Raw genomic sequence first — 22680 nt, forward strand, 5'->3', positions numbered from 1 at the left:
TTTGCCATGCAAGAGAAAGCGGGAAGAGATAATGAAAGACACAGAGCAACTAGAGTGAAAGGCAAAAAAAGCACATCATTCCCTTTCTAAAATGTCAGTTTCCCAAAAAGCCAGTGCACCAGATCCCAACTAACAATATGGTGAATATTCTGTATTGCAAATAACACCAAATGCTGCAGATCAAATCTCAGACAAACTGAAGCAAAGCATTAATTATACTCCATGAGACTGATTTTTCAAGTGGGTGGGGGAGGGGAGGTGGGTAGAATGTCAGGACATTTGATTTGAACCAAAATTTCAAGCGCTTATCATCCCTTTAAACAGCTGAAAAAAATGCACACCACCACATGATAAAAACCTTAATACATGATTATATGATTTACGCTATTTCCTTCCTAAAAGGGAGTGATTCAACTTAGTGAAATGGAAGAAATGTGCTATATATCATATAAATGTGATTATTTTAGAACAGGCTTGTTAGATTGATAAATACACATAAGTCTGTAAGCATTGGTACCAGCATTCACCCTGGAAATAATAGACCAAGAGAAAAGTGTTTCAAAGAAAAAAAATATTTAAAAGTTTGTAGCTCCAGAATAGGGACATCAAAGAAAACAGGGACCTCACTGATCCTTAATTGTGGGCATATGGCTATCTTCAGAATACGATATGGTATTTATTGTATTACTTTTTCTTGAATAATGTTTCAAAGTAATATTTCTTCTCAAGCTTTTTTTGTTCTTTTCCCCAAACATTACTAAATTGAATATATTTGCCTAGACAATTCTCAAATGTCCCCATAGAGAGTTTATGATAGAATTTAGAGCATTTATTAAATGCCTATGTGCAGAGCACTGTACTAAGTACGAGGGGATAAAGGGGTGGGGAAAAATACATGGATGAGTCCCAGACCCCAATGGACAATCTAAAAGGGGTGGCTGACAGAGACACAAGAAACAATGAAACAATAGAAATACAAAAACAATGTATAAGACAAGGTCAATGATGCAGGAGGGATAGGACAGCGTGGCTAGAAGAGCAGTTTTGGGTTCCTCACAACTTAATCTCTGCCTCAGACCCAATCACAGCATTCCTCAAGTTCTATAAATTGAAAAGGCTTGCTGTCACTGCTTCCTCACCCTCCTGACTGAACTCCCTTAGTCGCCTGTTCCAGTGTTTAAATCATCTTTGAGAAACTTTTTTTTTCTTATATCTAATATGTTTCACTTGCTTAATGTTAAACTCATTTCTTTTAATTTTGTCCTCGGTGGGTAGGAAGAATAACTCAAGATTCACTCCTTAGGAAAACCCTCCAAAAACTTGGGACAGATGTATGGGCCTTTTTAGCTCTAGTCCAAATAATCCCAATTGTTTTAACTTTTCCTTAAAGTCAGAGCTGACTTCAGATGGCAAGTGAAGTAGGCTGCCATTTCAAGGCAGTGTGCAGCAGGTATAGCAGTGCTGTGCCTTCTCAAGATGGCTGACGCATGGCTTCAAAAAAGATAAGCAGGCCTCTGTCTTTCTCAAAAACGGTGGCACAGTGGAAGCGATCCAGTAGCTTGATTTAAGTTGGGGATCTCAGTAGGGGGGTGCCCAGATACCCACCTCATGACTTGGCACCAATGGGGTGACACCTTTAGCTTTATCCCTACAAATCTGGGTGCAGGATGGGCAGTCAAATAGTTCACCTGGTCCTTCAGAGCCAGAAAGGGAAAGATGGCAGCATTACCTCTTGTCCCCTGCCACCAGGAGGATGATACGGACACTGGTAATTACCATTTACCAGTTCACTCCTTGAACTTCTCCAATATGACTTTTTTTTCTTTATGTACTAAAAGCTTACTGTTTGTCAAACACTATTCTAATAGCTGGGGTAAATACAAGATAATCAGGTTGGACACAGTCCATGTCCCACACAGGATTCACAGTCTTAATCCCCATTTTGCAGATGAGGTAACTGAGGCACAGAGCAGTTAAGTGACCCGCCCTAAAGTCACAGAGTTGGCAAGTGGTGGAGCCGTGATTAGAACCCAGGTCCTTCTAATTCCCAACCCCGTGCTGTATCCACTAGGCAGTGCTGCTTCCGGCCCCTTCACTCCACAGAAACTGACCTTTCAAAGGTCACGAATGACCCCCTTTTTGCCAAATCCAACAGCCTCTACTCCACCTTAATCCTACTCAACCTCTCAGCTGCCTTCAACACTGTTGACCACCACCTGCTCCTGGAAACATTATCCAAACCTGGCTTCGCGGACACTGTACTTTTCTGATTCTCTTCCTATTTTCCTGGCCACTAATTCTCAGTCTCTTTCATGGGCTTCTCCTCTGCCTCCCACCCCCTAATTGTGCGAATACCTCAAGGCTCAGGTCCAAGTGATCCAAGGAGAGGCAGCGTGGCTCAGTGGAAAAGAGCACAGGCTTTGGAGTCAGAGGTCATGGGTTCAAATCCCAGCTCTGCCACTTGTCAGCTGTGTGACTTTGGGCAAGTCACCTAACTTCTCTGTGCCTCAGTTACCTCATCTGGAAAATGAGGATTAAGACTGTGAGCCCCACATGGGACAACCTGATCACCTTGTAACTTCCCCAGAGCTTAGAACAGTGCTTTGCACATAGTAAGCACTTAATACATGCCATTATTATTTTATTATTATTATTAAGTGCAAGGGTGACGCAGAAGGGAGAGGGAGCAGGGGAAGTGAAGCCTTAGTCAGGGAAGGCCTCTTGGAGGAGATGCAATTTTAATAGGGATTTGAAAGTGTGGGGCGTGGTGGTCTGTCAAATACGAAGGGAGAACATGCTTGATTGATTGACTGAATAATTGGCAGAAAGCTTGCCCAGGAAAACTGACATACAGAGCCCGCTGTGGGTGGGGATTGTCTCTATTGCTGTATTGTACCTTCCAAGTGCTTAGTACAGTGCTTTGTGCACAAGAAATTCTCAATAAATATGACAATGAATGAAAGTACCCCCCCGCCCAGCCTTTGGACGATGTTCTCTCTGCTTACTCAGGGATAAATGCCCACCAAGATACTAAAAGTGCATAACTGCACCCTGCCCTCTCCAGGGAAATATGCCCAAAATTCTAGCATAATCATATAAAGAAACACTTTGAGTGCTATGTAGAAATGCAATGCCCAAGTTCAATGTATTCTTATTCTATTTTTGTTATAGAGAAAATACATTACCATCCTGCATTCTCCAACAAATTCCGCATGATGGTCTGAGGTACTGAGCAATTGTAATAGCCCATGCCAATATACGATCTCCAAATCTTGTTTTTGCTTGCCATGCCATACAAGGTTTCAAGGATTTCATTTTCACCTGATTGTAGAAGAGAAAAAAGTATTATAAATAGCAAAAAAAAACACCTTAAAATGGAACAATTTTAAACTTTTAGGAATTCTTGTCCCAATTAGTTGAACTGGCCACCTTATTTATGCAGGACCTAGAGATATACAACTCCTTCCTTCTCAAAATTCATTCCGCTGAAAGAAAACACAGCCAACCTCCAATTATCCATGGCAAAGAGAGGAATGCATAATTTACTGAAATCCACAGATAATCCAAGGATCTTTTTATAGCCAATAATTTTAACCACCCCATTAAACCTTTTTCAATAGATTCTGACAATTTAGAAGGTTCCAAGTTTGAGTTGTCTCTTTTTATTTCTCCCATCCATCCACTTGTGAGGCTGCAAGTGGGCAGTGCACTGCTCAAACTATATTTACTCCCATACTATGAGCACTTTTTTGTTCATTTGTTTATTTTAAACTATCAGGGTGCACATGGCATTTGGAGCCAAATAATTTGGACCCACTAGAGTCTGACTCTTAGACCCAACTTGTTCTTATATCAGTGAAAAGTCTGAATCCAAAAAGGCAGCTATAGCCAGAGTGGAAAAACCAAATTTTAAATGAACTTTCAACATTATTAAACTTGCTTTGAATATAATTAGGTATTAATCATGTTAATACCTAACAATACCCCCCTTATCCTTACCCACATGAAAATAAGTGTCCTCCTCCCCAACAATCTGAGTCTACATGGCTTTTCAAGGAAATTAATTCCAAACAAATGCAGCTTTATGCTAGACTGGATTAAGGAAACTCACAGATTTACAGGCCTGCATTCCCCCCTCTTCCTTCTTGGAGGCAGTTCCGAGAATAAAAATCTTCACTCCCATAACTCTCTACATCACCCCACCTTAAAATTAATTAAAATTATTTTTTGCCTTGTTTCAGGACTAGCTGATCACAAAAGAAAACCCAGGTCAAATGACTCAAACACAGTCAACTTCAAAGGCGAAAATCAGCAGTTAAATAATCATCGGAACTACCTCACAAAAAACAGGATAGTTTTCCAACTGCTGAGGCAAAATGTTATTTAACCTTTCTAAGGAGCTCAGTGGTTAAGAAACACACCAGGAGGGAGCCTCTAATTAGTTGTGTCTGGCAGAACTTGGTGTCACATGGTGTTGCAAGGTCAGTTACAATTAAAATCTGGCGGATGGGTCACACAGTGCTGGGCTCTTCTCAACACTGGAGGCCTGAAGGATAAAAGATCAGAGGCCCAAATGTGGAGAAACGAAAGCTGCTTTGTGGGATGTGTGTGGGGGTAATAAAAAGCAGGGGGAAGGGCTTTAAAAAAAATAAAAAGCATTTTCTCCAATATAATAACCGCTTCATGTAATGAGGACAAAGAGGACTTTGCATTCCTCAATTTAACTACATTACTCTATAACAAATGGTATACTATACTTTTTTTAATTTTGGGAATGAAAAGGTGCATGGACAAATTAGATTTACTGAAATATTTGAAACATTTTATTTTCAATGGACTAAGCCTATCCATCCTCATCTTTCTGGCTCCCACTAACTGGACAACTTACTTTTTTTCCCCTATATGTAGAAATCCCACTCCCCATCTCCCTTCCTCACACTATAAACCAAAAAGATCCTTTCCAGAGAGGCAATGTCTTGCCTCATAAGTTTACAGTTAGGGTAAAAAAAACCCCCAAAAAACCCCAGATCACATGAAGCAGGGCATACAATGAAAGGAAATTATCTTCCTGGAAGTGGATTTTATTAATCAAATTAATCATCAATATACTGGAAGAGCATTATAATTTCAGTTCCAGGACAACCTACATCAAAACATACTCATACTTCAAATTATTTTCCTGCAGGTTGATTTCATCATTAACCAAATTAATCATCAGCATATTGGAAGAGCATTGTAATTTCAGTTCCAGGACAACCTACATCAAAATATACCCATACTTCAAAGGAATCTTTCTGTGGGTGGGCCTCCTTGTCTCCTTGGCCCTATTAAATGGTATTTTTGAATCCATTTGATAATAAACCATTCTTTAATAGGCTTCCATTATAGTAGGATGAGCAATCAGACGAAGTTCTATAAGTTGACAACACTGGTATCAACACCATCACTCAACAACACCAACCTTGGCGTTATTCTTGATTCCTCCCTTTCAGTCCTCATATTCAGTTAGTCATTAAATCCTGTCATTCTTTTCTTCACAACATCCCCAGAATCTTCCCCCTTCTTATACAGCCAAACTATCAACTCACTGCTTGAAGTAATGGTTAATTTCTGAGTCAACTAATGCATTGGCATCATCACTAACCTCTCTGCCCCTAACCTCTTCACTCTCCAGTCCATACTTCACTCTGCTGCCCAGATCATTTTTCTGAAACATCATTCTGAAGACATCTCCACATGGCTCAAAAACCTCCCATGCCAACCTACTCAACTGTAATTACTGAGTGCTTACAGTGTGCAGAGTACTGTACTAAAAATTTGGAAAGGCAAAACATAACAGAGTTGGTAGAGGCACTGCCTGCCCACAATGAGCTCCCAGTCAAGAGGGGGAGACAGATAATATAAACTTCAGATATGTACACTAGGGCTGCATACAAATCCAAGTTCAAGGGTGACGCATAAGGGAGTGGGAGAAAAGGAAATGAGGACTTAGTTGGGTAAGGCATTCCAGGCCAGGGGGATGATGTGGGCCGGGAGTCGACAGCGGGACAGGCGAGAATGAGGCACAGTGAGGAGATTAGCGGCAGAGGAGCAGAGGATGCGGGCTGGGCTGTAGAAGGAGAGAAGGGAGGTGAGGTAGGAGGGGGCGAGGTGATGGACAGCCTTGAAGCCGAGGGTGAGGAGTTTTTGCCTGATGCGTAGGTTGATTGGTAGCCACTGGAGATTTTTGAGGAGGGGAGAAACATGCCCAGAGCGTTTCTGCACAAAGACGACCCGCGCAGCAGCGTGAAGTATGGATTGAAGTGGGGAGAGACAGGAGGATGGGAGATCGGAGAGGAGGCTGATGCAGTAATCCAGTCAGGATAGGATGAGAGATTGAACGAACAGGGTAGCGGTTTGGATGGTGAGGAAAGGGCGGATCTTGGCTATGTTGCGGAAATGAGACCGACAGGTTTTGGTGACGGATTGGATGTGACGGATTGGATTGTCCCTCTAGACTGTAAGCTCCTTGTGGTCAGAGAACATTTCTACCGACTCTATTGCATTGTAGTCTCTCAAGTGCTTAATACAGTGCTCAATAAATACTATTGATTGACTGCTGCACAGATCTTCTTGAAGGGTTGCTCAGCCCACATTTCTCCACTCCTCAAAACCCTACACAATTGCTTCCCATTTACTTCCACATCAACCCAAATTTTCTCACAAATGACTTCAAAGCTCTCCATCAACTCTTCCCCGCCTTACACTTTTGCCCTCTTCACCGGCTACTCCCAAGCTTGCTCTCTGTTCCTCTCAAGCTAAACTTTTCCCTGCACCTTACTCCCAACTCTTCCACCTCCATCCCCTCACTTAACTCCTTCCCTCGGAGCCCTCACCCCTCAGGCCCATCAGGCCATATTCAAAGCTCTCCTAAACCCCACATTCTCTTAACCAGCCTCTTCAAAACCCCAATCTACCAGCCACTTGTGCATTTATTAACACCCACCCTCAGCACTTGTGTATACATTTAATTATGCATTTGAAGCTCCTTGTGGGAAGGGAACATGTCGACCAACCCTGTTGTATTGCACTCTCCCACGCAGTTAGTACACTGCTCTGCTCACAGTAAGTGCTCAATACAACTGATTATTTATTTTGATCACTCTAGTTGTAAATATTTTATGTATGTCTTTCCTGTTCAAGGGTAAACTCCTAAAGGGTGGGAAATGTGTCACTGCTTCGTATTGCACTTTCTCAAGCACTTAGAGCGCGTCGGACCCAATGGGTACTTAGTAAGCATTATTACCAACAGAGCCACCCCAACATCACCTAGTACTATCTGATCATAACCTTCTGACTTGCCACCTCAGTCATATTCTCTCTCCCACAGACTCCCCAAAAGCAGAAGCATGGTCTAGTGGAAAGAGCATGGGCCCAAGAGTCGGAAGACCTGGGTTCTAATCCCAGCTTTGCCATTTGGCTGCTGGGTGACCTTGGGAAAGTCACTTCACTTCTCTGTGCCTCAGTTACCTCATCTGTAAGATGGTGATTAAGATGGTGATTGTGTCCAATATGAGTAGCTACTCCAGTGTTTAGGACAATGCCTGGCACACAGTAAGAGCTTACCATGTCCAATTCATTCTCTCCTGCTCTAATTCAGTTCTATCTTCTGCGTACCAACTCTCCTATTGCTCCCTCATCAGCTCCCATAGCCATTCCAAACTTTTAGCTCTCTCCTGAAGCCTCCTACTATCTCTCTTCTCATTTGTTCTCCAGAACTTCACCAACTACTTTGTTGGTAAGATAGACTTCGTCAGGCTGGACCTTCCCAAAGTCTCTCCATCACCTCCTCATCACTCTACTACTCCTTTCTTTTACTCCTTCTCAGCTGTCTCTCAAGAGGACTCCCATCTCCTCTCTCAATCTACCCCCCCTTTTCCTTTGCCTCTGAACCCACACATTTTCCCCTTCCAAGTACCCTCGATCCTACTTTTCCTCTTTCCGTTACTATCTTTAACCTCTCACTTTCAAATCTCTCCTTCCCCTCTGACTTTAAACATGTTCATGTCTCCCCTACTCTAAAAAAAAAACCTTTTCTGGATCCCACAGCCCCCTCCACATCTCTACACCCATTCCTGTTCAAACTCGAGAGGATTGTATACACCCACTGTCTTCACATCTTCTCCACAAACTCCCTTCTTCATCCACTACATCGAGTTTTTGACCCCTCCACTCCACTGAACCTGCACTCTCCTCAGTCACCAATAATTGCCTCATAGCCAAAACCATGGATCCGAGAGCGTCAATGGCCTCCCCTCTATATTTGAGTTCCAGGGGAAGCTACAAGGGAGTCAGAATAGGGGTGGCCAAGTGGACACTGGCCTCACTCTCAAGGGCCAATGAATTTTGGCCTCCAAGAAAGGTGCTATTGAGAAGGTAGTGGTGACCTGCAAATGTCTAAAGCAGTACGGTTTCCAAGAGACACCAGATCCAGCCACAGACTCCTGCCACCCGACTGCATGTGCTCGAGGGAGGCACAAGCACTGCTAGGAACTATCCCTTAATGTCACAAACTCAGAACTGTGCATTCTTTGTCTAAAATCTGAATTACGGAGCATGGCAACTTCAGTTTTAGAGAGGAACTGAAACTTACTACCCCTCAAACAAGTTTCACCATCTCTCGGTGAAGGAGGGATTTTTTTTTAAAGTGTTTGGAATGGTTTTGTGGTATCCCATACAAGAACTCAAATCTCCCCACTGCTGCAAGGTGGTAGTCCTAAATATCAGGCCTAGCTGATATTGAGAAGCAGCATGGCCTAGGGGATAGAGCATAGGTCTGGGAGTTAGAAGGACATGGGTTTTAATCCTGGCTCTGCCACTTATTTGCTGCATGACCCTGGGAAAGTCACTCTTCTAGACTGTAAGCTCACTGTGGGAAGAGAACATGTCTACCAACTCTGTTCTACTGCTCTCTCCCAAGTGTTTAGTTCAGTGCTCTGCACACAGTAAGTGCTCAATAAATACAACTGTGACTTAACTTCTCTATGCCAGTTACCTCACCTGTAAAAGGGTGATTAAGACTGTGAGCCCCAAGGGGGACGTAGGCTGTGTCCCATCTGATTGGCTTGTATCTACTCCATCACTTAGTACAGTGCCTGGCATATAATAAGCTGTTAAATGCCATTATAAAAATAGCTGCTTTTGCAAAGAATACAAATAGCACAAGCCCTTTTATTGTACCCAGCTATCAAAACCAAAGCCTGCTCTTATCTGCCCAAGGGAGAGTAATTCAATCTTGATGTCATGTTGATCTCTTCAACTGCTGCACTGAGACAGCTAACAAGACAACCAATAATGCAGGTCTACATTAAAGGGCAACAACACAGGATTTTTCAAAAGTGCTGTTGTGGCTTGCTTTGTACACAGAACAAACTCACCAGCATTATCACTCATCTGACCATATTATTTTTGTTGAAAACTGGAATATCAAGACACAATCCCATATTTATACGCTTGCCTCCTACTCCAGCGACTGTGAAAGTGGTGGAAGAAAAATGTGGGTTAATCTCCTGGCATTCTGGAATATCTGTAATAGAAGTACCCCATTTCCCCCCCTGCTGACTCACCTATGCACTTGAATCCTCACCTCACCCCTTTCCCACCACAGTTTAAACTAAATTTCTTCCCCCAATCTGTAATCTGTACACAAATACCATTATTATTATTTAATGTAGTGTCCATCCTCCTGACACATTGTAAAATCCTTGAGGAAAGGGATCATGTCGACTAAGCAATTAGTACAGTGCTCTGCACAGAGTAAGCACTCAGTAAATATGATTGATGGACTGAATGCCCACTTGGTGCATTGTACTGTGCTAGGTGCTGGGGTAACAGAGAATGAAGAAGTGACAAGTACTCGGATGATAAAGAGCTTACATTCTAAATCAAGCAGACAAAAGACATATACAGAAGTGCTGAGGAGGGTGTAATTAAGTTTATAATGCTAGAGTTGACTGAAGGGATCACGGGGGTCAGTGTACTGGGAAACTAATTGGGAAAAACTTGGTGGACAAAGTAGGACTTTAAGAGAAATTTGAATGTGGGGAAGGAGAGAGTTCCAAGCCAGAGGAACAGTGTGAGTGGGGAGATGGAGGCGAGAGAGTCAAATCAATCACTGGTATTTATTTAGTGCTTACTATGTGCAAGGTCGAGAAAGAGGTATGGCTAGGAGTTTGGCTTAGGAGGAACAAACCCGATTTACGTGTATCCACCCCATCGCTTACCACATTGCATGGCACCTAGTAAGCGCTTAATAAATACTATAATTAATTAATGAAGACAGTGACTTGGGGAACAGTGGGAGAAGAGAGCCAATAGGTAATGTGGGGCCAGGTAGTAGAGGGCCCTGAAGTCAACTGTGAAGAGACACAGGAAATCGGTGGGAGGCTTTGAGGAGAGATGTGGGCTGAACAACACTTCAATCAATGGTATTTATTGAGCGCTTACTGTATAGAGAGCACTGTACTAAGTGCTTGGAAAGTACAATTTGGCAACAGATAGAGACAATCCCTACCCAACAACGGGATCACAGTCATAGTCTAGCCATGGCAAGACCAGAACTTGTACCAGGATTGTGGGGGCTTGGATGGAAGGTTGTGGGTGGAAGGTGGTGAAGGGAGGGGAGCAGATCTGGGTGATGTTGTGCAGGAAAAACCAAAAGGATGTGGCAGTATATTGAATGTGAGAGTCGAAAGATAGCAAAGAATTGAAAATGACACCAAGGTTGAGGGCTTCTTGGATATGGAGGATATCAGCTGATGGGAAAGGGAGGAGAGGGGAGGGAGAAAGGACGAGTTTTACGAGGAAACATGAATTCTGTTTTAGATATGTTGAGTTTGAGGTGCCGGCAGGACATCCAAGTGGAGATGTCCTGGAGACTGGAAGATCAGTGAGCCCCTTCTAGACTGTGAGCCTGCTGGGACTGTCTCTATATGTTGCCAACTTGTACTTCCCAAGCACTTAGTACAGTGCTCTGCACATAGTAAGCGCTCAATAAATACGATTGAATGAACCAATCATATTTGAGTTCTTACTATGTGCATAGCACTGTACTAAGTGCTTGGGAGAATACAAAAGAGTTGGTAGACATACTCTCTGCCCACAACAAGCTCGGTTGAATGAGAGATCAGGGCTAGAGAAGGAGATTAGGAAGTTGTACGAATAGATAGAGGTGGTAGCTCAAGCTATGTCAGCAGATGAGATCCCAGAGAGAGTGAGTATAAAGCAGGAGAGCAGAAGACCTAGAACAGCAACTTGGAGACAGAACTTTGCGGGGGGGCGGGGTAGCCAAAGTAAGAGGATGAGCCAGCAAATGATACCAGGAAAGAGGGATAAGAAGGGTAGGAGAACCAGGATAGTTCTCTTTCAGCAAACCTGAGTCCTTGTAATATTTTGGGGAGGAGGAGGGAGTGCCCCACAGTGTCAAAAGCAGCAGAGAGATTGATGGGGTTCAGGATGGACTACAGCCTTTAGGACTCTTTGCTTTAAGGAGATTATTGGTGACCTTGGAGAGAGCAGTCTTAGTGGAGTGATGGGATTGAAAGCCAAGCTAAACTGCAGAAGGTTGAGAAGAGAGTTGGTGGACACTCAAGGGACTGATGAGGTAGGTACGATTTGGAGACATCTGTATGTATATTCAAGTTTCCTAGGATTGCCTAGAAAAACTGGAGACTAGCCTGGCTAATCCAGGACATATGGTGAACCATTCCCTTCAATACCCCCTCCTAAAGCCATCTGCCACCACCCCTAACTAAACTGCCTAACAGCTCAGGAAGACCCTGTAATGTGTTCCTTGTTCCCCTCAATTCAGGAGAAAAACCCTACAGAGTTTTCCCAGTTCTTGAGGTGCAGTGCAAAAGTTGAGAACCTGAAACACTGGGAAATCCCAGCTTCTCCTTTACTCTCACAGGGAACCCACAGGGGCTACACAACTAACAAAGTTAAAAAAAAAAAAGAGCTACCAAAGCTATCAATGGCAGAATCCATCCACTACTTTTTAATGTCAACATTTGGGAATACATGAAGCAGCATGGCCTAGTGGATACAGCACGGGCCTGGGGGAATCAGAAGGACCTGGGTTCTAATCCTGACTCCACTGCCTGTCTGCTGGTTGACCTTGGGCAAGTCACTTCACTTTTCGGGGTCTCGGTTACCTCATCTGTAAAATGGGGATTAGGACTGTAAGCTCCATATGGGACAGGGACTGTATCCCTGTGGGACTTGAATCTACTCGAGCACTTAGAACAGTGCTTGAACATGGTATGTGCTTAAACACCATTATTATGATGATTATTATTATCATTATTATTATTATTATTATTGTGAATAGGCATCCCTCCAACCATTGGGAGCAGTCAGTTGGGTATACTGAACTGTATGCTGACTTGGGCTTAGGCAACAGCAGCCACAGCCTTCTTCTCCCTTTTCTTGTGATCATGCCTCATCATGGGGGATCTTAATTTGGGGATGTTTCCTGGTTTAAATTTAGAAATTACTCTGGCAGCTGAGAATGGTAAAAACCAAGACTCATATCCGTCCACTCTCGTAAACACTTAAAATTGTTTTTAACATGGTTTGGTCATGTTTAATTTTAAATAAGCAACAGGACCAAATGAATAATTTCCAGGGTCTAGAAAATGAGTGACTGGCCTAGTTACCTAGATTAAGTCCATAGCAACCTGATGGGAGACCCTTCCCACTACACCCCCAAAGTCCATGGTTACAAAGTTTTATAATCAGGTGAAGTCATAATGCCAGGATAGTATTGGTGTAGGTATAGAGGGAGAATGGACCAAGTGACCACACCTACTCTTGTTTAGAGCAGTTAACTCAATTTGACAAAAAACAAAGGCTCTTGGTTCCCAATCTGATTTTAAATGAACCCTAAAAAAGAAGGTGGTAATGTTGGAGGACCCATTTTCCTCCACTATCTCTTCCCTCTTCAGTGTCAGGGGGAAGCCCATATGTACACAATCTCACCTCCACCTCCCAGGATTAAAAAAAAAAAAAAATCTTAGAAGAGGCACTAAACCACCCAGCTGTCATCAGCACTTTCTTTTATACTTTAGAAGAGCATCTGCTTCTTAGTTCAAAGTTTAGTTCTTCAAAACTCTTCCCTTATGTGAAAAATCAAAAGTTGGAATGAGAAAAGAAGCTCTCATTAAGAACATTTAGAAGTCAGATATGACTCCCGATATTCTTGCCTATGGGGTTCTAGGGCAGACCCGAGTGTATTAATATTGAGCTTCCTAGCCAGAAAACAGTTGCCTAATTCTTCAAGAATTTAGTTGGTAATTCTTTTCTTGTTTAATAAATGATTGCCACTGACCTTGTTTATTCCCTGAATACAGCACATTGCATTATGCAAAGCTTGGCAGTGGTCTTAACCTATGCATTTATTCAATCATATTTATTGAGCACTTACTGTGTGCACAGCATCGTAATAAGCACTTGGGAGAGTACAACACAATAGGCACATTCCCTGCCTACACTAGTGAACCTACACTAGCACTGGCCTTTTTGTACTTCAACTTAAAATTACTGGTGAACAAGTAGGGGTGTGGGACCCACACCACAAATCTGCTGCGAAAGTCAAGGCTAATGCTTACAAATTCAGTCCAAAGGCCTTCAGAATAAGAATCAGTTCTCTCTGCTACCTGACTTAATGAAATGGCCTTAGTACCCACTCTGACATTTCCTACTAGGAATAAGATGATTCAGCAGTTAGTGATTTCTGACTTTCATTTACCCAACCGACAAGCTACATCAACCCTGTTAAACAGAAAGGAGAGTTGAGCAATAATCTGGACAATTCAATGAATGTTGCAATCAATATGGTTAGAGCCAAAAGACCCTCTTTCTCCTCAATTACAGATTTTTGCCTGAATTATCTTTCTGCCTCAATTCTTTTTGCTGCTGTAGACTCAAGCTCAATATCCTGCAGCTAGGCTTAAGTTCTCCTTTATAAGAGAAGCTACCGAACACAGACCATACTTCTCAGTTTCTCTCAAAAGTGCCTAATTCTCTACACATTTGTCTCTTGCATTGTGCAACTTTTAATACTGTACAAACCTTTGAAAATGCTTTTTCACAACATCTCAGGGAGATTCAGGGAAAAGGAATGGTTAGTGAGGGGATGTTAAGGAAAAAATGTGGGGGAAAAAAAAAAACACACCCCATCGCCAAGGCAATACTACTGAGGTGATAATCAAACCAGAAGATTGAATGGAGAGATACTTGAGTAGAAATCCCATGTGTGCAGGTCTCCTAGCCACCATGAAAATGGATGGTGGGACACAACAACTTTAAAGCCTGTGATGCAACAGTGAAGAGAGGAGAAAAGAGAAAGGATCATAAAGGCAAAAAATAGTGGTCCATATAAGAAATAGATGGGTCCAGTTCCACTCTCATCCATTAGCATGGGAAAGAGAAAAAAGGAAGAGAGACTACATTGTCATAAAGTAACTTTTATTTCCCGACACATGACCGGAGGCTAAGGGTGGGGAACACGTTCTCACCTCCAGCAGTGAGTGCTGAGGTGTTTGTCAACAACTATATACCCAAGCCTACTTCAGTTGTGTCACCCTGGAAAGAAAGGAGACTAGGGAGCAAGAGAAAGGAGAATCCAGAAAGTACATTACTCCCCTAGGATTTTACAGGGTGCACTCACCAGCCTGTCTGCATCTGTAGGCAGAATAATTTAGGAGAGCAAGGATGTGTGAGCAGACTAGAAATTCACCAGTTGTGCTGGGCCAGCCTTTATCTCCACCTTTGAATCTTTCCACTACTTCTGAAAGTGGCGGGGGCGGGGGCGGGGGGGGGGGGCGGGGGGTAGGGAAAGGGAAATGAGGAAGCTATCTGAACCTTATTCTGTGGTTATTTTTAAATTGGCAAGATGGCACAGTGAAGTTAGCAAGAAGAGGGTAGGGAGGGCTATCAAGAAGAAGGGCTATCAACAAGTCAGCATAGATGACCCCCTCTTTCAAGCCTCTGTGTGCTCTCCTGATATGAAAGGGGAATCCTGAAAGCATGGGGGTGTTCCTATTAACATTAGGCTCCTTGCAGGTACCCAGTGTGCCCAATGTCAACTGTGGACCACAAATGTACTGAGTTACAATGAACGCAGTACTAGAAAGAAAAGGACATATTTCTTATACAAGTTGAGTTAGCATCAAAATTTACTCTCATCCATGCCATCTAAAATTAGCATGCTGCACTAGCTATCTGTTCTCTTAAAACAGTCCCCCATTTTGGTGATTATATACATTTGAGTAGGCTGTATATCAGGACCTTCTCAAGGTACTCCCAAACTGGCAAGCCAGTAATCTTGGTGGGCAGGAGTACGCCTTCTACATTTATTGTACACTCCCAGGAGCCCTAGAACAGTACATCATGATAATAACTAAAACAGGTAAGAAGACTGATGTAATAAATCAGGGACCAAGCACATGAGACCCAAATAATTAGGACAATGAACTTTTAAAATCCAGTTCTCTTTCCTTCTGAGTACCACTTCTGTTACTATTTAAAATGTTCCATCCTCCCCACACACACCCCGAAAAAAACCCAACAACAACAAAAAAACCCACTAAGAAACAGTATCTGAATCTTAACATGATTTCCAGGACAGCCAAATTTAAAGCAATTTTCAGAGTCCAAGTCTATTGAACCTTCTCGTTGTGCTTCGTTCTCACCTGCCCTACCATTAAGCCTTAGCTGAAGGCCTACCTCTGGCCTGGAACACCCTCCCTCCTCAAATCTGCCAAACTAGCACACTTCCCCTCGTCAAAACCCTATTGAAAGCTCACCTCCTCCAGGCGGTCTTCCTAGACAAAGCCCCCTTTTTCCTCTGCTTCCCCTCCCCTCCCCATTGCCCTGATACACTTCCTTTGCTCTGTCCCCCCCAGCACTGGTGTATATGTACATATTTATAATTATATTTATTTTTATTAATGATGTGTGCATATCTATAATTCTATTTATTTATAATGATGCTACTGATGCCTGTTTACTTGTTTGGATGTCTGTCTCCCCACTTCAAGACTAAGAGCCTGTTGTGGGCAGGGACTGTCTCTGTTGCTTAACTGTACTTCCCAAGCATTTAGTACAGTGCTCTGCACACAGTAAGCGCTCAATAAATATGACTGAATGAATGAAGGTCAAATCTGACTACAGACTATAGCTGAATTTTAAATTTACAATATTTTCTTATTTTGAAAGAGAAATCTTATGGTTTAAATGGGGGAAGAGAGCAAAGATACTAAAGAATCTCAGGTGCAGTTTTGTTTGTTTTTAAATACAGAAAAGAGAGCAAGAAATGCACACTTAGCTGACAAGAGAGACTGAGGATCTGATATGTTTGTTTTTTTAGTCTGTATGAAACTTGAATGTCCTTATGTTATAATAAATTAAGAAAGCTTTCTTATAGTGTGGATCAGTCTCCCTTTAGCAAAAACTCAGATGATGTCTAGTTTTTTTTTAATTTTTATTTTTTTAATGGCATTTATTAAGCGCTTACTATGTGCAAAGCACTGTTCTAAGCACTGGAGCACTGTTTGTTACCAGGCAGTATGAAAAGACCCCTCAATTAGAAAATGACAGATGTCTTCCAGATTGTTTGAAATACCTTGTGTAACTGTGCATATATACACCAACCTCACAGCTACACATGTAGAGAGTTTACAGGAAGTCGGATGAAATTAGTGAGAAATTTAATGTACTCTGCAACTCTGTCCTGTTCCTTTTTATATGATTTTCTTGAGACTCTTTATTATGGGAGAATTCTAAGTATATAAGTTAAGGAATTTGGGATGACTAAAAGCAGTGCTGTCTAGCCAATGTACTAAGGTTCCCTGACAGATCCTGGAAGTTTACACTCATGCCCGGCAATCTCACCAATCCCTTTTCTTTAATTTCACTACTCATCTAAGAGTTTTTTCCAAGTGCAGGAGCATGTCTGGACACACACAGAGTGAATCAAAGATATTGGAACCCACATTTGCAGACTCTACCCCCACCCTCAAGACTGTAAACGTCTTGTGGGCAAGAAACATGCCTACCAATTCTGTTCTATTGTGCTTTCCCAAGCGCTTAGTATAGCGCTATGAACACAGTAAGCACTCACAAAATATGAATGGCAATGTTCTGGGAAATGCTATTCTTAATTTCGCCTTATGGACATGCTCCTAAATACGGTAATACAGTTATATGTGCAGGGTGACGTCCAAGATGGCAGCAGCCAGAACCAGTGTTCCCCTAACTGAAAAGGATTGGTTGTGTCGATAGTAAACTGGGCATCCCAGACAAAAAGTTTACGGGCCTAATGATTTTTTCCACTACTGAGTTTGTGAGACATTAGAAAGAGTTTCTCAATTTAAAAAGACATTGGATTAGGTAACCAAATGAAATTAACAAATTATTTTAATCTGGAGATTTTTTCAAATTGCTTTTTTGGAGCAACTTGAGTACCATCTTGCCTGGGGACAGGGGAATGGACTTTATGATCTTCAAGGTTCCTTTCCATAAAAGCCTGCTCAAGTAGGAAATCCGGAGCTAGGCCAGTCACGGTGCCAGCCAGGGCCTGGTCCCAGCTCTGGACCATGGCATCAGGTCATATGCTAAACCAAACTGAAAGTGGTGCTACACCAAAGAAGCAGGAGAGAAGCAGTGTGGGCTAGTGGAAAGAACGTGGGCCCAGGAGTCTGAGGACCTGAGTTTTAATCTCAGCTCTGCCACCTACCCGCTGTGTGACCTTGGGCAACTCAATTTACCTCACCTCAATTTCCTCATCTATAAAATGGGGATTAAATACCTGATATTTCTAGACTATCTCCTCTAGACAGAGTCCCATATGAGACGGCGACTGTCGGACCTGATTATGTTGCAAATTACTCCAGTGCCTAGTACAGTGCTTGTCAGATCGGGCTGAACAAATACCACAATTATTATAATAAGCACTTAAACACCACAATGCTTAATTATTATGTGCTCTCACTTCTCTTGGGCATGGTTTCACATGTACAGTTGCCACTGAGACACACCGGAAGTCGTAGTTTCAAACTGCCCAAGCATGGCGTAGTGGATAGAGCACGGGCCTGAGAGTCAGTAGACCATGGGTTCGACTCCGGCTTCCACCACTTGTCTGCTGTGTGACTTTGGGCAAGTCACTCCACTTCTCTGTGCCTCAGTTACCTCATCTGCAAAAATGGGGATTGAGACTGTGAGCCCCACATGGGACAGGGACTGTGTCCAACTCAACTTACTGGTACCCACCCCAGCACTTAGTACAGTGCCTGGGACATATACAGTAAACGCTTAACAAATACCATCCTACACATGTACAAATGCCCTTTGGAAATAAAGCCTGGGCTATTTCGGTTCTGCCCCAGCAGACTTCCCAACTGAAAAAAAGAGGGGCTGCAGAAAGCCAGGGGCCACCCGAACCGACCCCAAGCCTCATCAGGCTGGACTCTGTACTGGCACCATCATCATCAATCGTATTTATTGAGCACTTACTATGTGCAGAGCACGGTACTAAGCGCTTGGGAAGTACAAATTGGCAACATATAGAGACAGTCCCTACCCAACAGTGGGCTCACAGTCTAAAAGGGGGACCATGAACTGGGGACCCAAGGGATCTGGCAGAACCCACAGGCCAGGTCTAACCGATGCAGGGGCTCAATCAGCCAATGCTGGGATTCTGATCCAGGGCCACGCACATTCCAATACGGATATACTGAAGCTCAATCTGCCAGCATCTAGGAACAGTACACAAAAAAAACCCTCCTAAACTACGTTTTAAACTTTGAGAGGTTTCTTTCGCCAGAAAATTACTTACTAAAATTTACCCCAATCAATAATATAGATTAAAAGATAATAGTTCTATTAACCTTAAAATATAATGTGCGCATACACCTCTACCACACGTATTCCATGTAATTGGTTATGACAAGAGTGCTTTATTCATAAACAAAATGAGCCCCTCATTTCCTAGTGGAGTATTCCGGCTCATTCTGGCTGTGGAATGTGTTCAGTGTGATGTAATCTCAAACTGACCAGATTGAACTGGCCCAGAACCTTAACAGAAGCTGCCGGGTTGAAAGTTTACACTCAAATTGCCATTTGGTCATCGTGAGCTTGCTACTGAAAAGCGAACAGGGTAAACTGAATTTGCCAATGTCCAGATTTTTCAGCCAAAACAAAATAGCCGAGCTAAAGCGAGACCGTCTTTGACAAGCTTCCAAGACTTTAATGCTTTGGTTCATCTTTGAGTACTTTTGAAAATGCCTAAGCAAATCGATTTAATAAATCATTTAGGTGCCTTTAAAAATGCTATTTGATGAGACGTTTCCCAGAAAGAGATCTATCGCTTTGTTTTACTATTCAATTCCAGAGCGTGCTTTATTAAATGTAGAAAACTTCTCACCCAGAAAAGGTCCAATCATAAAAGGTCCATCGTAAAATTTCTTAAAAATTGAAAAATCTTTTTGTTTCCCCTCAAAGGTCAAACCAAGTTTCGGGCAATCAGTAACTCCAACTAAGATTTTGCTAAAACCACAGTAGGGCCAAAAATGGTGATAGGAGTTAATGGTCTGTTCAAGTTACCAAGCAAAATGCCCTCTCTCTCAGGTTCAGTACTCAAAAAATAATTATTTGTGTATTTGTTCCCTCTTGACCTGAAAACTTGAAAAACCAGCTGTATCCTCATCAGTGGACTCCAAAGGTGAACAAGATAGTTCAAAACTTCAGCCTAGGCACTGCTCTCCTGTTATTAAAATACAACTATTTGGAAGGTTATAGGGGCTTACAAACTCCTGCCTCTGCAGAAATTGTACTCTGCACACAGTAGGTACTCAAATACTACGGACTGGAGAATTATCAAAGATACCAACAATTTACAAAATATACCTCACACTCAGCTCCTCTGAAGTACAGTCTTCTGACCTGTTATAAAGTTCAAAATGGCATAAACATCGACCCCTTCAAGTTAGGACGCTGGACTTAAAGAATCATTCAAAAAGTGTGTCAGCGTGCATCTGAAACTGTAAAGACTTTGTCAACAGTAATTTCCAGGAGGGATAACTCTACTATTCCTCTATTGTTATTTTGGAGCTAGTCTGAAACAGCAGTTCATTTTGTGGGTCAATCACGCTTCACTACGGAGGCATAATTACCAGGCAAGAAGGAAGCTCCATCTAACTCTCTCCTGGCCACCCCCCTTCTTCCTTTTGTGTGCTGGATTCAATGCTTGAAGAATGTAGGACTTTCCCATCCATCTCCTGCTTTAAATTGCTCTAACGATATTCTGGCAGTCTATTTGTGCTGGGCAATAAAAGCGACTGAAAGTCCCCCAACTCTAATGGCCCGACGATGCTAGAATGGCCCCGAGGGACCGGGGACAACAAGTAATATGGGTGAAGTCTCTGTCCGGGCCTCAATCGTCACTTACAAATGGGGTCCTCCATCATCAGCGGTCTTCTCAAGCGGATGCCAGCTGGGACCGTCTTCTCGATCAATTCATCGATGCTCTTGAAAACAACCACGTACACACACACACACACACACACACACACACACACACACACGAGAGAGAGAAGACAGCACGGATCAAAGTGACTTGGAGGTCCTAAAGTGGTCCCACTTTCGCATGTCTTTTAGACTGTGAGCCCACTGTTGGGCAGGGACTGTCTCTATATGTTGCCAATTTGTACTTCCCAAGCGCTTAGTACAGTGCTCTGCACATAGTAAGCGCTCAATAAATACGATTGATGATGATGATGATGTCTTTTGGATCTGGCGCACCTCTTCTTGGGAAGGAAACCGTGACCGCTCCAGGGCGTCTCAGTCGGTTGATTAATGATGGTGATGACCGGAATTAAAATCCCAGGAGCTGATCATCAGCATCATCATCAATCGTATGTATTGAGCGCTTACTGTGTGCAGAGCACTGTACTAAGCGCTTGGGAGGTACAAATTGAGGGGCTGTGAGCCCACTGTTGGGTAGGGACTGTCTCTATATGTTGCCAATTTGTACTTCCCAAGCGCTTAGTACAGTGCTCTGCACACAGTAAGCGCTCAATAAATACGATTGATGATGATGACACAGAGACAGTCCCTACCCAACAGTGGGCTCATAGTCTAAAAGGGGGAGACGGAGAACAAAACCAAACACACTAACAAAATTAAATAAACAGAATAGATACGTACAAGTAAAATAAAGTAATAAAAATGTACAAACATATATACAGGCGATCCACAGCTAGCGATTTAAGCGATCCGCCCTGGGAAAGGGCCTCCCCCCACCCCTAAACTTTTCCGAGAAGCGGAGGAGCAGGGGAAGAAAGTTCGGAACGGAGCGGGGGAGACGCTTCCTCTCCTTACCGCCAACCCCACCGTCCGCAGCATCTCCCTCTTGTCTTTGTCTCCGGGGCCGATGTGCCTGTGGGAGAAGTCGTCGTGCGCGGGCAGGAGCTGCTCGATGGGGCGCGATGGGGTGCCCCGGCCGGCGCTACTGCTGCTCCGCCGGCCCCAGCTCCGTCTCGCCGCCGCCGCCCCCCGCCCGAGGAGCAGCCCCCACGACTTGGCGTAGCTCTGCATGGCGCTGCCTGTCCCTGCACAACCGGAGGGATCGTTCCCTCCCCGCCGAGGAGCAGCAACCAGCGTCGATTGCAAGCTTGCACGAAGTTGCTCGTCGGCGCGGGCACCTGCGACTCACTTTGTGCGGCGGCCCGTTGGGGGGGGGGGGGGGGGACCCCGCCCCCTTGGAGAGGGCTTGGCCCAATGGGAGGAGAAAGCGGGGGGTTCGGGTTGCTGACGCGACCCCTTCCGGACCCCGCCACCTCCACCCGGCGCAGCGTGGCTCAGTGGAAAGAGCCCGGGCTTTGCAGTCGGAGATCGTGGGTTCGACTCCCGGCTCCGCCAGTTGCCAGCTGTGGGACTTGGGGCGAGCCACTTCACTTCTCTGGGCCTCAGTTGCCTCATCCGGAAAATGGGGCTGAAGGCTGGGAGCAACCTTGATCCCCTTGGAACCTCCCCAGCGCCTAGAACAGTGCTTGGCCCAGAGTGAGCGCTTAACAAACAAGGAGAAGCAGCGGAGCTCAGTGGAAAGAGCCCGGGCTTTGCAGTCAGAGATCATGGGTTCGACTCCCGGCTCCGCCAGTTGCCAGCTGTGGGACTTTGGGCGAGCCACTTCACTTCTCTGGGCCTCAGTTCCCTCATCCGGAAAATGGGGCTGAAGACTGGGAGTAACCTGATCCCCTTGGAACCTCCCCAGCGCCTAGAACGGTGCTTGGCCCAGAGTGAGCGCTTAACAAACAAGGAGAAGCAGCGGAGCTCAGTGGAAAGAGCCCGGGCTTTGCAGTCAGAGATCATGGGTTCGACTCCCGGCTCCGCCAGTTGCCAGCTGTGGGACTTTGGGCGAGCCACTTCACTTCTCTGGGCCTCAGTTCCCTCATCCGGAAAATGGGGCTGAAGACTGGGAGTAACCTGATCCCCTTGGAACCTCCCCAGCGCCTAGAACGGTGCTTGGCCCAGAGTGAGCGCTTAACAAACAAGGAGAAGCAGCGGAGCTCAGTGGAAAGAGCCCGGGCTTTGCAGTCAGAGATCATGGGTTCGACTCCCGGCTCCGCCAGTTGCCAGCTGTGG

At 44.0% G+C, this 22680-nt stretch overlaps 1 protein-coding gene across 1 annotated transcript in view; it reads right to left on the minus strand.

Moving 5' to 3' along the window:
* The window catches only part of GLDC (glycine decarboxylase), a 77439-nt gene extending 55723 nt beyond the window's left edge, over nucleotides 1-21716 (minus strand). Inside the window, exons 1-3 of the mRNA XM_038769890.1 lie at nucleotides 21418-21716; nucleotides 20486-20564; nucleotides 3186-3321 (exon numbers count right to left, since the gene is read on the minus strand). Of these exons, the coding sequence (XP_038625818.1) occupies nucleotides 3186-3321; nucleotides 20486-20564; nucleotides 21418-21633 (431 nt within the window). The 5' untranslated portion in view covers nucleotides 21634-21716. The remainder of the gene's footprint in view (nucleotides 1-3185; nucleotides 3322-20485; nucleotides 20565-21417) is intronic.
* Nucleotides 21717-22680: the final 964 nt, after the last annotated feature.

Source organism: Tachyglossus aculeatus, chromosome X4 (assembly GCF_015852505.1).
Source record: "Tachyglossus aculeatus isolate mTacAcu1 chromosome X4, mTacAcu1.pri, whole genome shotgun sequence".
NCBI lineage: Eukaryota > Metazoa > Chordata > Mammalia > Monotremata > Tachyglossidae > Tachyglossus > Tachyglossus aculeatus.